Below are 15,359 nucleotides of genomic sequence, written 5' to 3' on the forward strand. Positions count from 1 at the left end.
GCACACGACGTGGCAATGCGTGGATGATTCCCTAACCCACAATGCATCGAACGTAGATCAAATTTATCCAGTTAGTTTTCAAATGCCGTCCGTCGATATCTCTTTGCCCATAATATTGACTCTCCACCAAAACTGGCAAACTGGCCTTACTCAAACGTAGGCCACGTAGCAAAAATGACAAGGCAATCCCAATTATAAAAATACTACATGATCAACCTACTGCGATCTCACACTTGTTATAAGTCCATCTTCTACATGAACAGACCACAGAGTTGTGTTAGAGCTTTGTTTGTGGGGTGTCTGTTTCTATTGCTCTTGTGGAGGGGAGAGAATGGGCAAGCATGGTTCCTTGGCGATGAGGACAGACCGAGTTGCGAGCGATTTGATAGCGTCGGATCTGAAAGAGATGAGCTACGCTGCCAAGAAGCTCATGAATCATGCGATCGAGTTGAGGAGCTCTGGATTGGGGACTACCATTCTTGAATGTGTTGCATCTGTCGCCGCCATGTATGTGCTCCTTAACCCTCACTCTCCCAACTTTTCTTGTTTCGATGGATGTTCTATTTGTGCTTTGTGACATGCCAATCACTTGTCGTTGGGCACCCTTGAACATCGGAATCCATTTCATGTCTTAATTTCGTGTGTTGGAAAGCATTTCTTCCAAAACGATGCCCCTGGTTTTCCCCACCCAAAAATTTTCCTAGCGAAGTGGATGAATAAGGTGGATAAAATCTCCAAGTCAAACTAACCAACGTGTTTTTTCAGTAAAAAAAAAAAAGAAGAAAGAAAAGAATTATCAATATTCAAATATATCATAATGGACTGAGGCAACCGGATCGCGCCTCGCGAGATGGGCCGGCCCAGCTGAGCCCAACTCGAACATACAATTCCATTCTCTCTTTCCCCGTCCGTAATCTCATTGAACAAGTTCGGGCGAAAATGATGCAAATCTCAAACAACATCACCACCACCTCTGCGAGCTGAGACTTGTTCACTGTAATATTACCAAATGGAGAATAATCTGGTGCATGATGCAGCTACTTGCTGGTCTTGGACCGGACACACTGGAGGACGAACATGCTCACGTCCCTGTTGATCCCCTACATCTTCTTGAGCCTCCCTTCGTTGTTGTTCTCCATTCTCAGGTAATCTGCTGAATGAATGCATACATCCGCTGTCCATTCTATTAACTAAACCAGAATGCAAGAAGTGATTGCTTGAGATGAGATACTTTGAACCCCGTGCTGCAGGGGAGAGATTGGCAAGTGGATTGCTTTCGTCGCAGTCGTCCTGCGCCTTTTCTTTCCTCGGCACTTCCCAGGTACGCAAAGACATCAATTCTTCAATCATCCTGCACGGTTCGCACATCCCCATATGGTCATAATATCCCCGAACGCACCAAAAAAATTTTCTAGTGCAGTACTAGGAACATGATATGATTATCGTCACCACCATTTTGACAGATTGGCTGGAGATGCCCGGCGCTCTGATTCTCCTGATAGTGGTGGCTCCGAGCCTGTTCGCGAGCACCATAAAGGGGAGCTGGATCGGGGTGGCCATCTGCCTCGCCATCGCGTGTTACTTGCTGCAAGAGCACATCCGAGCCTCCGGCGGGTTCCGCAACTCGTTCACGAAAGCGAACGGCATCTCTAACACGGTCGGCTTGATCATCCTGTTCGTCTACCCGGCGTGGGCATTGGTGGTCGACATCCTGTAGGCTGATTTTGACAATTTGCTGATTCCCACCGTGGTTGGTAATGGGGGACTCGTGTTGCTCGTTTGATGTCATTTTCCAGGGACTTGTTTTTTACCACTGTTGGAATCCAAATTGACCTGTAAAAAACGTGTGGGACCAAATACTTCATGAAAGGAATGTTGGGGTTCCGGGCGGTGGGCGGCTGTGTCGTGCTGAAAGAAATGGTATTGCCTTTTTTCAGTACTTACAAGTGGATAAAAAAAAAATCTAAAAATACCAATTTTGATCTATTGAAAATGCAAGTTAATTTAATGGAAAATCCGAGAGAACAAGGGTGATGAGTTTGGGAAGTCCAAGGTTGTCCAGACTGTGACTTCTTTAGTTTTTCTCCCCAGGGTAATAATTGTTATTGAGCTGCTGGTGGAGTTTTGAACACGTGAGATAACGATGGGTCTAACGCGGGTGCAACAACTTCAAGAATCCAAGCACACAAAAATCAAAATTCATCCCAATTTTCCGACATGAAATCTAACACAACCTTAGCATTTTTTTTTTTTTCCAAATCAAAGAACTTCCGGCCAAAGCAAGCGAGAACTGTAACTTAATAAACTCACTTTCCATGAACTTCTATAACAACATGAAAGAAGAAGAAGAATAAGAAGAAAGGACTTTTACCTTATGTGCCCGCTTAAATGTCCATCCCCACCGACTTTGTCGGCGACGCTTGTTCGTTTCCTCCTTTAATTCCTCCCAAGCGCAATTGCCGTTTGGCCCAAGAAAATGTGACCTCCCGTCCCGATTCCTCAGATTACACAATCCTCGATCTTAATTTCAATTTCAATTTCAATTTGGATTTCATTTTCTGGGTCATGCTCAAAAGGAACGAAATTCAAAAATAATCAATGAATGCACCAATCGAAGCGACCTCCCCACCCCCTCCTCTGTCCCCTTTCCCCCGCCATTTAATGCCCTCCCAGTCCCAGTCCCATTTAATTTGACTCGCTTCTCAAAAAAAAAAAAAAAACTCAATTCAATTCAATAAATAAAAATTAAATTTTTTGCAGAACCAGCCCCCCCTCCACCATTTCGTCTCTCCCTGTGTGTCCATTAAAAGCACTTGTTGACCCCATTTCCCACTTCCACCCGCACTTCCCTGTCCCATCTCCTACCGTCCATCCCCCGCGCCTCCCTTCCTCCCCCGTCCACGTGTCCACCCCACTTGATCCATCCCCTCCCCCCCGCCCCCCCGGCTCGGAGTCGCCGCCGGTCTGAATTTTCAAGTTCCCTGGTTCCCCTACTGCTACTACCTCCTGTTGAACCGCTCCGGCGAGAGCAGCGCCTCGGGATCGCCGCACCTCAGCCGGCTCGACGAGAACCCCGCCGGCCTCCCGAACATGGGGCTCGCGATCGACTTGCTCCGCCGCGACGATCCTCCTCCTCCTCCGCTGGCGCCGCTCGAGAACCTCACGCTCGACTCCGACAGCGGGAAGAAGCCTCCTCCTCCTCCTCCTCCTCCTCCTCCTCCTCCTCCTCTCCGCTTGAAGAACGGCGACTTCATCCCCCTGTAGTATCGGAACGAGAACACCCTGGGCTTCGGCAAGGAGCCGAATGGCGACATCCTCTTGTTCCAGAACCCTCCGCCGCCTCCCCGGCGGTACCTCCACGGTGAGGCCGTCACGGGCTCCAGGACCATCCTCTCCGACGCCAAGCTCCTCTCGAACCCGAACGAGTACGATCGCTTCAGCAGGAAGTCCCTCGCGTTCATCGTCCGATCCTCCGATGACGGGTTCATCCTCCGAGGCGATTGCTCTTCGACGATCTCCGTGACCGTTGTCCCGTTCACGTTGTTACTGTGGTGGCTGTTTGGGTCGTTGAGGCTGACTTCCGTTGCGTCGAGCGGTTCCTCGAAGATGATGTCGCGGAGGATCGCTTCCTCGTCGAGGCTCGGCCGTATCCTCGCCGCCATTAGAGGCACGAAAGGCGATTCCGGCGGGAGGAATATCCCGGCGCGGCAGAGGGGGCAGTTGGCGTGCGATCGGAGCCACATGTCGATGCAATCCACGTGGAACGCGTGGCCGCACGCCGGCAGAGTCCGCACGTAGTCGCTCTCCTCGAACTCGAGCAAGCAAACCGCGCAGTCTCGGGTTCGGTGGTTGTGGCCCTTGGCGATGTAGAGGGAGAGAGGGATGGTCTTGATGACGGCGTCGTCGAGGCCGTATGGCGAGTACACGTAGAAGGCGGCTGCGCCGGCGTCGGGGGAGTCAAAGAAGGGCGGGGGGGAGTTGAGGTCGAAGGAGGAGGACGGGAGGTAGGGGCGGCGCTGCCGGCGCCGAGAGGAGACGCGGCGGTGGAGGCGGAGGAGGTGGCGGGAGATGAGGCGGGAGTAGGAGACGATGAGGAAGGCGGCGGCGACCACCGCAACCATCGCGATCAGCGGCGGGCTGAAGTTCACGGCGGACTTCGACGGTGGGGAGGACTGCTGCCGGAGTATGACGGTCTTGGGGACGGTGGTCACGGCTGGGGACGGCGAGGGGGACCAGCTCGGAGACGGAGAGGGGGACGGTGAGATCGTGATCGACGAGGTCATGGCGGCGGCGGCGGTTGTTATGGAGGGAAAAATAAGAAGCGGTGTGAGCGAGCGGCTTTCGTTTGGGGTTCGACGAGAGAATGAAGGGAGGTGTTGATGAATGCGGGCGGGGTTGACCGCGAGCACTGTGTTCGGCTCCGATATGTCGAACCAGGGGTGGGCGGTCGACACGTCAACGTTGGTGAATTTAAGGCGACCAGGCACTGTTCTGCTGCTCCGCGGGCCTATGTGAACGCGCCGTCTGGGTCTGCCACGCGCATGTGACATTGGTTAAATCCAGCGCTGTCCGAGCACTTTATGAGCCAAATGCATCTCAGCCGTGCGTACCGCGTGGGCCCCGACGGGACCAAATGTCCTTCTACGGCGGAAATTAACTGGTCTCCACTGCTGGGGTTCATGCGATTGTTGCTCACGTAGGTGATGGACTGTGGTGGTGCTAGTTCGGAAGTGGGGCTTTTTCTGACGTGGCGGGAGGGTATTGGCGGAAGTTAGGATGGGCGGTGGGCCCGGGTAAGGCTTTTGCGCTGCATTTGTTTTTTTTTTGTCCTTATTCAAAGTTCTTGTTGCGTGGGAAATGTGAGGATGGTTTTCATTCTATGTCGCGTTTAGGTCCTTCCTGATGTGGTGGTCCACAGGGGAAAGAGAGTGGCTAGATAACTCGAAAACATTGGTTTGAAACTTAGGTTAAAGTGTTGATCAGCCACCAGAAGGTTTGACGCTGGTAGACCTTGTGTGAGTTCTAGATGATCCATCAAATGAACTTGTGGCCTAACTCCAGAAAATTTATGGGCAAAAGAAAAAACTTTATCACGATCTTTGTATCCGACTAATGCATTCTATAACGAAACCGAACGATTTATTGATAACCGGAAGACATAGCAACGTTTCTCGATTTCGTTTAATGTTCATTAGGTTTATGATAGAATACAAGAGTGACTTTAGGAACGAGTACCGTTAGATATCAGTGCGAGTGAAATAATTTACTTTTAACCTTGCATTTTCACCACATGAGTGCAATGGTTGGACAAATCTCTATTTTATAGAGATAAGGGTGGACCGAAAAGTAATAATATGCGGTGAATTTACATGTATAGCCCTCCAAAGTTAGGGTAGTTAAGGGTACTTAATGTGAGACGGTCGGGGAATTTCCTATCTCGCGAACCTTATTTGTATAAACCTCATCACATGCATGCGAACGAAAGGATTACGTGCACGTGTTGAAGTCCTGAACTTGACTAGTCGATAAGATTCTCATTGTATTTCCTTTTTTTTTTCCCAATGTATTTCATGAACCCATAAATTACCAGCCTTTGTTCTTATACTCCTAAATTACCAGCATTAAAAAATTGACACATAACTTTACGCGGTGTCACATTTTATTTTTCCTCTTTCAGGGAGGGGTAAACAAAACTTACCTTCTTATATTTTCACAGCTCATGTAACCTAGCTTTCTTAGTGCAACGAGGACCTTTGTTAACGAAAACCATCCTAGAAATGCACAGGAAGTCGACGAGTCCTGATGTCGGAATTTGAACTCTTAGGAACTTTTCCGCTACAATAAATTAACATAAATTTAAGCAGAAATAGAGAAAAATCAACATAAAAGAAAAATCAAGAAAATTGAACAAAGTGGGGCACTTTTATTATTCCCTTCCTCCTCCCCCCCAAAAAAAAAAAAAAAAATTGGCACGTGACTTCAGTAAATAGCGTCCTCGGTTTCATCGGACAAGACACGTAAGGGCGTCGTCGTACTTACGTCAGCAAAGTGACCATAATTCCATTTTTGATTATGGCATTGTGCTAGTTTTGTTTTACATATACTCCGACAATGCAGCGGAATCATAATCATCGGCAACCCCTTTTGTTTCTTTATGTTGTGTCGAGCATCTCCCTCGGATATTTTAATGATTAGCCATGGTATGTCCCTTAACTCGGATGCGGATTTCTCTCCCTCTTCACGCGAAATTTGGTCTTACCTTTTGCTAATTCATAATATCGTTTTAGTATGTGGAATCGATGTTGAGATTGCAGAACAAAAGTCTAATATCTTTATCAAAGAGATCTCAAAGAAGAAGATCGAGTTCAAAATCGTCAACATACACAATTAAACTCACTTCACTCAAAAGTTTAAGTAAATAATTATGAGCCGATTTGAATATAATAATTGCTCCACACCACATCGCACTAATTCCCTAACGTAAGATTTTTCTAACACAACTTAGATGTGCTGTGACATCCTATCCCACGTCACCTAGGGAGTGAGGTATTGGATGATTTATTTGGCTAGACCCCCTTTAAATTTGCAATACGTGTTTTTTAAGGACTGTATAGGTGATCATCGGAGAAACAAAACCGTGAGGAGTTGGCGAGCCTTGTGCTGCACTCCAAAGCGAACAAATTCTTGCAAGTGACGCAGCGGAAGCATGGTGAGCTTAGGTCATTACATGTGCATCCCAACAATCGATGTAATTCCTGTGACTGATGCGGTCTATGCCAAAGGCAAAGATTTCTTTGTGTGTCTATCTTAAAGATCAAGGCCTCATAATAGTTTTAGATCATATTCAAAGAAAAACCTCAACAACCTCTAGTCTGTTGACTGTTCATAATAGTTTTAGATCATATTCAAAGAAAAACCTCAACAACCTCTAGTCTGTTGACTATAGAACGGAAATTGACGCAAAGATTTCTTTGTGTGTCTATCTTAACGATCAAGGCCTCATAATAGTTTCAGATCATATTCAAAGAAAAACCTCAACAACCTCTAGTCTGTTGACTATAGGACAGAAATTGACACGAAACGAATACGATGGTCGCGTATCGTGAGAAATGTAAGTCAACTGATGTTGGGGGTACATAAATATTTAATTTTTCATCTTTTATTGGATACACTTAGGATTTGAATATATGATGTGTCTATCTTTCCATAACCTAATTTGGGGATCATATTATATTATATTACATGTTGGGTCAGTTTATTGATTTTAACAGCTATCCATTTAGAATTTTCAGATTTAGCAGGTTAAATTTCATTAGTTCATCTATTTCCCAATTTTAATTTTAGAATTCCGATGGTGTTTTCTCAAATGTAAATAAAGACTATGTTCTCATGTAATGCCCTGAACTAGTGAGCTCCGAGGCATCATTTGAGATCAGATTGGCTACTTCATGTCTTATTTGAAACAAGTCTCATTTTGTGCTCTCATTTGAGAAAACGTCCCGCTTCGGATCTCCATTTGAAATTTTCTTTAAATTAATAGTCCGGTAGGTGAAAATATACTATTACTATCGAAAAAAAAAAAAAACTTACTCTAGATTCGTTTTTTTTTTTTAACCCCGTAAATAGTAACGCAGTTTCCTCTCTTGTCTCATTATCTTTTGGTATAGCGTGTCATGATTTATGCCCACCAAGTTTTGAGCTTTAAGAGTTTGATCTTAACTTTCAACGGAATGAAAAGGACTCAATTGATAATCTCGAAATCTTTTCACGCTCTTTATGTCCATTCATCATCCACTAATCCCCGGATTTTGTCTTCAGCTTGATACCAGAATGAAAAAGGTTTTTACGGAAAAGAGAGTAGCCGAAAGAAATAAAAAGATCTAGATGTGGGCCCAGTGTCCAAAATTGGGCCGACAAAACATAGTTGGGCTCGATTACAATGGGCTTTTACATTGGTCTCAAGCTTAGGCCCAGTGATACCGCTTGGGGTCCGTGTTCTGTTCTCTCGTTCCGTGACTATAAACCCTAAACCCCCAAATCAAACTCGGAGACCACACGAGGAAGGGCTTAGCAGTCCGAGGAGGAGGAAGAAGCAACGCGAGTCAATCGACCGACCATTCCAATCATGTTTCCCGGAATGTTCATGAAGAAGCCGGACAAGGCGGAGGCCTTGAAGCAGCTGAGGGCGCATGTGGCCATGTTCAGCGTTTGGGTCGCTGTGGTCCGGGTCGCGCCTTACATCCTCCACTACTTCTCCGACGAGAAGGAGGAGCTCAAGCTCGAGTTCTAGATGATCCCTTTCTCTGCGTAGAATTTAGGTAATCGATGAGTTACTGTGGATCATTGTTCTTTGACGATAGTGCTTTTGGGATTCGTTTCTTTATGATCCGGTTCTGTTTGGCGTTTGTTTTCGCTGGATTCCCAGTACATGGTCTTTAGTAAATCGAAATGATGGATCACAGGGGCAACCCAAGCTTTCCTCTCATGTCTGCGTTCGATTTCTCGTGCATCATCAACGCGGCCCTTGTACTTGAACAACCAAGGATTAGATTTTACCTTGTTTTCTAGTTTCTCGGTACCCAGATCCAGTGTTGATGTCGAATTTGTACTTGTTTGGACTGAGCTGACATGATATATGGAGGGGGCTGTCGATTTGCTGTGTATATTTGAGTTCATTGGAGTAGTGCAGTTCTTGGTGTAGAACTAGTTTTCATTGACACCAGTGAGGAATGTTTTGAGCTCTCAGTCGTGTCCTCCTTTTTAATTTGCATCTTCCTTTAGGACCGACTAAACCGAGGAAGTGCTTACTGTCTATGTCGAGACTCAATAATCTAGAGCAGATATGGAAGTTGCATTTCTCAATTGGTCCCTTTTCTGTCCTCATTTCATATTTTTCCCCTCTGACCGGGTAAAACAGCGGATTAGGAAGGATTTCTGTTTCGTTGCTGCCTATTTCATTCTCTAGTTGATCAATTTCCACACTTGTGAATGGGAAGAGGTAGTTAGGATGAATCGACCCTATGAGAATCATCTTTGCCTTGTGTTCGCTCCAATTGAATTGGGGGTTGTGTTTGCATATTCAATAGTCGAGGCTTGATGCCCGAGTGGTCCACAATTTCCATATAAATCGGGAATTTCAGTTTGCGAACATGTGTTTCGCCAGCGATTGGCGGCTACATGACGCTTTGCTGGTAAATGTGGAAGCAAGTTTTAAGTACTTGTTTTGCTTATCGGATACCCTTTTCTGGTGATCCAATGGATTCTGACCCAAATGGGGGGACAAATATTTGTTGGGTGAGGAAAGCAAGAGTCATTTTGGGTTTTGGTGGCCAACTTGCTGCAAGTCATGTTTCGATGATGCTCTGGTTTATTGTCTTTTGACTATTTGGAGGTTGAAATTGTTTATTGAAAGGGGAGAAAAAAGGGCCCAGACTTGTGCTTGAGTCTTATGGGCGATGAGTTCAGTGTGCTCTTTGGATGTTGCTTTTCATCCTACAACGAATGAACGAGTGAGCCGAATCCATGACAGGACTGTCTACCTTTATGAGTTGCTTCTTGAGGTTTTAGTTGATGATAAAAACTCTTTTGTCCTTGGAATTTCATCCTTAAAGGGATGGGAGAAACTTGTTGCTTTTGGTGCTTGTGGTAACTTGGCTGTTTGATTTGTTCTTCTTGCATATTCTACCCCTTCCTTTCCACTTCTTTTACTTTTTAACTTCCTGATATTGTCCCCCGGAATCTGGCGTTCCATCACCAAGAAATGATTGGTATCTTCGAACCCCTCGAGGAAGAAAATCATCATCATGGCTTTCGACTAAGATTTTTGGGAAAATCTTTGAAGAGAGGAGCGAGAGGGAACTGGCTGATGATGTAGTTATCCCTTTCGATGACGTCCAAAGCATGGTCGCCTTTGAAAACTCCATTGAATGCCATGGTGCTGATATTCGTTCTCAAGGGTTCAACGTTAAAGTCCACAGGAAGCTAGCAAAAAGTAGCCAAACACTCCTACATTTTGGCAAACGCCAAATTAGGCCGAAGTAGGTATGGGAAAATGACACAAATAGTCTTTCAGTTTTGGCATAACATGCTTCGTGATTTCTGAACTTTTAATTTATTCAACGTGGTTTACAAATTTTAGCCCAATATGCAATGTTGTTTGAACTTTTAATCTATTCAATATGGTTTCTGAATTTTTTTTTGTATATGTTTGATTTAGTGCCTAGATTATATGAAAATGCTTAATATTATTCATAAATTAGTATTAATTGAAGGACAAATTAAAAGTTCAAGAATTAAATTGCCCATTGGATGAAATTTCATTTGTAGATTTCGTGGTGCACGATAGTTGTGTATGCTAACAATTATTGGTCAATTGTTCTTGTTAGCTGGGTCTGTCACTTAAATTCAAATCCATTCGCCCTGAAAATCGTTCGATATCTATCCAAGTGAGCCGTCTTGGCGTCCTAAGGCTGCTTGGTGGTTGCTGCTGCTTATCCTCAATGGAGTGGGCAATGTGAAATATCTGCCGGGTTTATCTTTTGGTCTCCCTTATTGTTGGTTTTGAGCTTTTCCGCCAACATGGTAAAGCCATACAAATCCATGTGTTTACGTAGTAAAACGTAAGGTTTCCTCGTATCAGTTTGAGTATTGCCGATAAGTGTCTGAGGCTACATGTGGAGGAAACTTGGTTATCAAGACTTTGCACAACAATTGCCATGATTTTCCTTGGAGAGTCGGTATTCGTATTGGTCTCTAAAAAAGTGCACGTGATTTTTTTTAAAAAATTTATCGGAATGAATCGAAAATTGGAAGCGACCGATGAGTCCTGCCTGCCGACAGTGTTAGGTAAGCTGTCCTTTTGTAATTTCTATGATACTTTTGTAATTTTCTCATACTGTCCATCGTATGTATCTTTTTGAGATGCTCCCCACTACCTTGGGGGCCCGTCACCGACCGACACATGGCAGTTCCACGGCCCTCCCTTCAAAAGCAGAGCTCCATTGCCTTAATTCTTTTAATTTTTTTATGGGATAATGGCATAAACGATTTTTTAATATTTGATCTAATATGAAAAGTAATCTTTTTTAACTTTTAATTTATTCAATGTGATCTTTAAATTTTTTTGTGCATGTTCAATGTAATTTCTGAATTATAAGAAAATATTCAATTTCGCCCTTTCATTGATTCAACTTTAGGAACGACATTGAACATTTCATATAGTTCAATGATTAAATTGAACGTGTGTTAAAAATCCAATAATCATATAGAACAAAGTAAAATTGAAGGATCACATTGCATATCGAGTAAAAATTTAGGGATTATACTGATCAAATTCAAAGTCAAGAAATCACATTACATATTGAGTCAGAATTCATGGATTGGTTGCATCATTTTCCCTTCTTATATCAATTCAATTAGTAATCGACATTGGACAACAGTCTTTATACTGTTTTAACCACCATTGGAGATCGCTTTATTTCTAGACCATTAGTAATGGCGAAAGTGCAGGGGGCATCTTATCTTTAAGCCCGGCTTTGTGGTCCACGCTCTCCCGCTTTTGGCCCCACTTTGATGTGTCTTCTTTAATATCTATCAAAACGAAAAGAAAATTACCTGGTTCTTCTTTTCATCACGTGTCTAATTTTGTATGAACTATTGAGCTTCTTTGCATACTAAAGAATATATTGATCGCATCAATTTGACGACGGTCGACCAAGGTATGTGAGTTTGATAATCCGTGATGATCTGGACTATCTTGCGTCTCAACTTGAATATTGAATCGTAACATGCCAACAGTATTTTATTTATAACCCATGAAAGGTTTATCAATCATGAATTTCTAGTCATGAGACTACTCATTTTGCAGAAAAAAATATTGTCCGGACAACACTTTTTTATGGCTCATTTTTTTAGGCAATAGGAAACATTTTCATTGTCAACAAAAAGTTCTATATTTATGTTCAAGAAAATAGCCTCCTCTTTTGAATATAAAAAATCATATATCATAATATAAAATAGGCTCGATGCTTGAACTTAACACCTCGATGTTTAGGTCTGGTTTGGGACCCTAGCTACCTAGATTCCATGCGAACGTGACTCGATCCCCAGGTCGCTAGTGCCTGGGTGAGGTCCGCCACGTGCTGGCCCGGACCTCCGGCTCTCGAACTTGGGACTTAGCTCGAGACTTTTTCTTAAATATGGGAGTTATAATTTTATACAACAAAGGCAGGAACATAACTTTCGTGTTCTTTGGTAAAACCTAGTAAATTAAAAAAATAAAAAAAAACAATTTTCTAAGATAACTTCTCTAAAAATGTTTTCCCAATGAAATTTATTATTTTCGTGAAAAATGGTGATAAGTAGATGCCAATGAGAGTGACAAAGGCCGGGCCGGCTCGTTTGGTGGATAGCGAAAGGGGGAATCCGCCAGCCACATTGATTGCCCCTCGACACATCAGCGACTGTTGAAACATGTCATGAGACCAACTAATGCAAAGCCGCATCGCGCGGCGACACGTGGCGCTATTCGGGATACGTCGGCCGACGTTTCGGTGGATTTATTGCGTCATCCATCGGTCCGCCAAATACACGCCTGCGGACACCTGTGCAGCTGACTCAGATCTGGCGAGGGCCTTCTTTCTGCGCTTCAGTTAATCACTCTAAGGTTGTTTCTTGGCCCTTAATCTTAGATTATTGGAGCTTAAGCTGAAATTAGACAGGAGAATCTCTATTACAGGAATGTTTTAGAGCAAGAAATATGAAAAGGGTTGTGTTGGAAAAGAGAATGTTTTCGGCAAAACATGTCCCCCAAAATTTTCTCTGCAATGGAATAGAACAGATCAAATATTCAAGCCAACCACAACAATCTCTCCCTCTCCCTCTCTCTCTCTCTCTGCTCTCTGTTCTCTGTGTGCAGAGGAGAGAGAATGGACGCTCTTTTCTTTTCGTGGGGCACCAAAGACGTGCGACCAAGAATTGAGAAGGTCCCAAATGTCAATTCCCACATAATTAAAGCCAAGTGTATCCATAAACAACTGTAGATCTTCTCCACGAGTCCCAACCCCCACTCAAAATTTGCCCACCGAGAAACTGTAGTCAGAGAGAGAGAGTGTTTCGTCAAAGCTGACAGTTTCTTCTCCACCCACAAGGCTTCTGGTTTCGTGCCATTTTTCATGGCCGTATAGGAGGGTATTGGGAGGAAGAGAGCACAACCTTATGCTTGTTTTGCCATTCTGTCAGCAGTTGGGTGGGTGGGTTGGTCTTCTTCCATTATAGTTTGATCGAGAAGTTGAATTCTGTGATGGCTCGCGAGTGGTTGCGATGGATCGCCGTGATGAGGACGGAGGCAAGAGAAGTTGTTCCCCAATAGCGAGGAGATTGCAAAAATCTATGCGAGAAGGAGGAGGGGGGGGATGGACGAAGTGCCTGGCTCGGTGGGAACAAGCGCAGGTTTTGCTCTGAGATTGGGCCAGACCGTCTTCTCTTCTGCTTCTCTTCTCTTCATGTCTCTCGGCGTTCAGTTCTACAGCTACACCGCTTTCTGGTAGGTGGTGACCTCTCTCTCTTTCACGATCTCAATCCAACTCAAATTGGGTTCCTTTCCATTCTGTTGCTGAGCTCTCTTTGGGATCATACCAATTGGTCTGTTGTGTTCATCACGTGTATCTTTACGTGAGAAACTCGGTGTCATCATTTCTGCCTCCTTGTCTGTTTTGAGGTTACCACAAAAAAGAAAGGAAGGAGCCCAAAAAAAAAAAAAAAAAAAGCACTTAGGAAGTAGAGCAGCCTTCTTGTCGGGTAAAACAATCTGTTTCTGGCATTGTAGTGGTTCTCTTCTCGCTCTCTCCCCTGATTTTGATCCGGCGCTCCATTAGAAACCAGATGTCGGAAGAGTTGTGAAGCTTTCCGTCTCCGAGTTCAAACTTCAAAGTAGTTTTGTGTCAACTTTCAATTAGTTATTTCAAGAGCTCATATGGCAGCGTCAAACAGGATCATACAAATCTGGTAAAAGACTGAACAAAAAGATGCGAATGCCCATCGTCTGATTCAATATGGCTTTTGACCTGTACTGCTTCAAGTCGCATTCTCTTCGGCATCCGCAGTCCAACTCTGCGTGCCTAAGCCCCATTTGTTTCTTCGACTAATAAATGATTTTTCTCCAATCTTTCTTTTTTCTGGCGGCTGTTCTCATACGTTTGCTTCATGAATGACGCATCCACTTTTGTCACATTGGACTTTTCTTGCTTGCCGGGTCTTTCCTTGGCTAGTTGCTCACGCCCCGTTAACTCCACGGATTATCCCTGCAATATTTAAAGCCCGAAATGTAGCTAAGACATATCATCAAGAAGCAGTCATCCCCAGCAATTTTCCTCCTTTTGAAAGATGGACATCTTTCTGCTCGCCGGTTTCATGGCTAATTGCCACAAATTGCTGACATTGCTACCATTTTGGCAGAAGCAGAATGATCAGCTGAACTGTTGGTTAAGTCAATTTAATGAACTAATGAATCTGAATCAATATTGCCGGTAATATTTGCATCCGTTTGACTACTTTTGAACTCTCTGCAATTGTTACTGATGCAGCTACTTGGTCACAATCATGGGTTTAAACATACCGTGGAGCTTTACCTTGGCATTGGTGGACGGATACTCCGTCCTGGTTAAGTGCCCGCTCCGACAACCTGGAATTCTACTCATCATCGTAATTGGAGACTGGGTGTGCACTGCATACTCTCTGCATAATTAAACAATTGAAAGGTTGGATTATTGAACATAAGGCTCTTTGTTACAGGTGCTGTCCACTCTCACACTAGCGGCGGCTAGCTCGACGGCTAGCGTCGTGGATCTGCTGGTGCAGGCCGATGGGCCTTACTGCCCGCCAAAGTTTTGCAGTAGATATCAAATATCGGCAGCCATGGCCTTCTTGTCCTGGTTTTTGTCCCTCGCTTCGTCACTCTTCAACCTCTGGTTGCTCCCAGCTTTGTGAATTCTTTGGCTCTCAAGATTTTGCAGAGTTCACTGGACATGTTCCGTGACAATCTCACAAGTGGATGGTGTTTAGGATTCATGTTCACAGAAAAAGAGATCTCTTGCTATACTGTAACGGAAATCATAGCATCGAGCGTGCAATTGTAGAGCAGAAAGTTACTCTCGGAGCTTAATATTCTCCAGATCATTGTGCAAAATATACATAGTTCTTCCTAGTTTTATCGTCAGGAACTGCAAATGCAATTCTTTCATAGTCTACAAAGGTTTTAGTGTAGAGTCTCTGTTAAAACTGACCACTTTGGATCTCTCTGCTGGCTTTCTTGTATCCCGCAATGAGGATTAAGCTTCCTTCTTCTAAAATGTATAGCTTTG

At 44.2% G+C, this 15,359-nt stretch overlaps 5 protein-coding genes and 1 long non-coding RNA gene across 7 annotated transcripts in view; 4 read left to right on the forward strand and 2 right to left on the reverse strand.

Moving 5' to 3' along the window:
- Positions 1-15,359, forward strand: part of LOC115735585 (DNA repair protein REV1) — an 870,695-nt gene that overhangs the window by 592,509 nt on the left and 262,827 nt on the right. The gene's annotated exons all lie outside the window — the stretch shown is intronic.
- On the forward strand, positions 187-1,911 carry LOC115735641 (cold-regulated 413 plasma membrane protein 1-like). The gene is made up of 4 exons (XM_030666999.2): positions 187-507; positions 1,038-1,145; positions 1,251-1,321; positions 1,464-1,911. Exons 1-4 carry the CDS (start codon positions 332-334, stop codon positions 1,715-1,717), a joined length of 609 nt encoding a protein of 202 aa, XP_030522859.1. The 5' UTR covers positions 187-331; the 3' UTR covers positions 1,718-1,911.
- LOC115735645 lies at positions 723-1,594 on the reverse strand. The gene is made up of 2 exons (XR_004014803.2): positions 1,453-1,594; positions 723-1,351 (listed from the first exon to the last, which is right to left on the reverse strand). It is a non-coding gene; the product is annotated as an uncharacterized LOC115735645 (long non-coding RNA).
- LOC115735638 (RING-H2 finger protein ATL65) lies at positions 2,659-4,680 on the reverse strand. Its single transcript, XM_030666996.2, has one exon. It carries the CDS (start codon positions 4,548-4,550, stop codon positions 3,000-3,002), a length of 1,551 nt encoding a protein of 516 aa, XP_030522856.1. The 5' UTR covers positions 4,551-4,680; the 3' UTR covers positions 2,659-2,999.
- On the forward strand, positions 8,039-8,582 carry LOC115735644 (mitochondrial import receptor subunit TOM6 homolog). Its single transcript, XM_048272974.1, has one exon. It carries the CDS (start codon positions 8,126-8,128, stop codon positions 8,288-8,290), a length of 165 nt encoding a protein of 54 aa, XP_048128931.1. The 5' UTR covers positions 8,039-8,125; the 3' UTR covers positions 8,291-8,582.
- Positions 13,101-15,271, forward strand: LOC115735642 (CASP-like protein 5C1). Its single transcript, XM_030667000.2, has 3 exons — positions 13,101-13,543; positions 14,583-14,715; positions 14,791-15,271. The coding sequence occupies exons 1-3, from the start codon at positions 13,413-13,415 to the stop codon at positions 14,983-14,985; spliced, it is 459 nt and encodes a 152-aa protein (XP_030522860.1). The 5' UTR covers positions 13,101-13,412; the 3' UTR covers positions 14,986-15,271.

Source organism: Rhodamnia argentea, chromosome 11 (genome assembly GCF_020921035.1).
Source record: "Rhodamnia argentea isolate NSW1041297 chromosome 11, ASM2092103v1, whole genome shotgun sequence".
In the NCBI taxonomy this organism is placed as follows: Eukaryota; Viridiplantae; Streptophyta; class Magnoliopsida; order Myrtales; family Myrtaceae; genus Rhodamnia; species Rhodamnia argentea.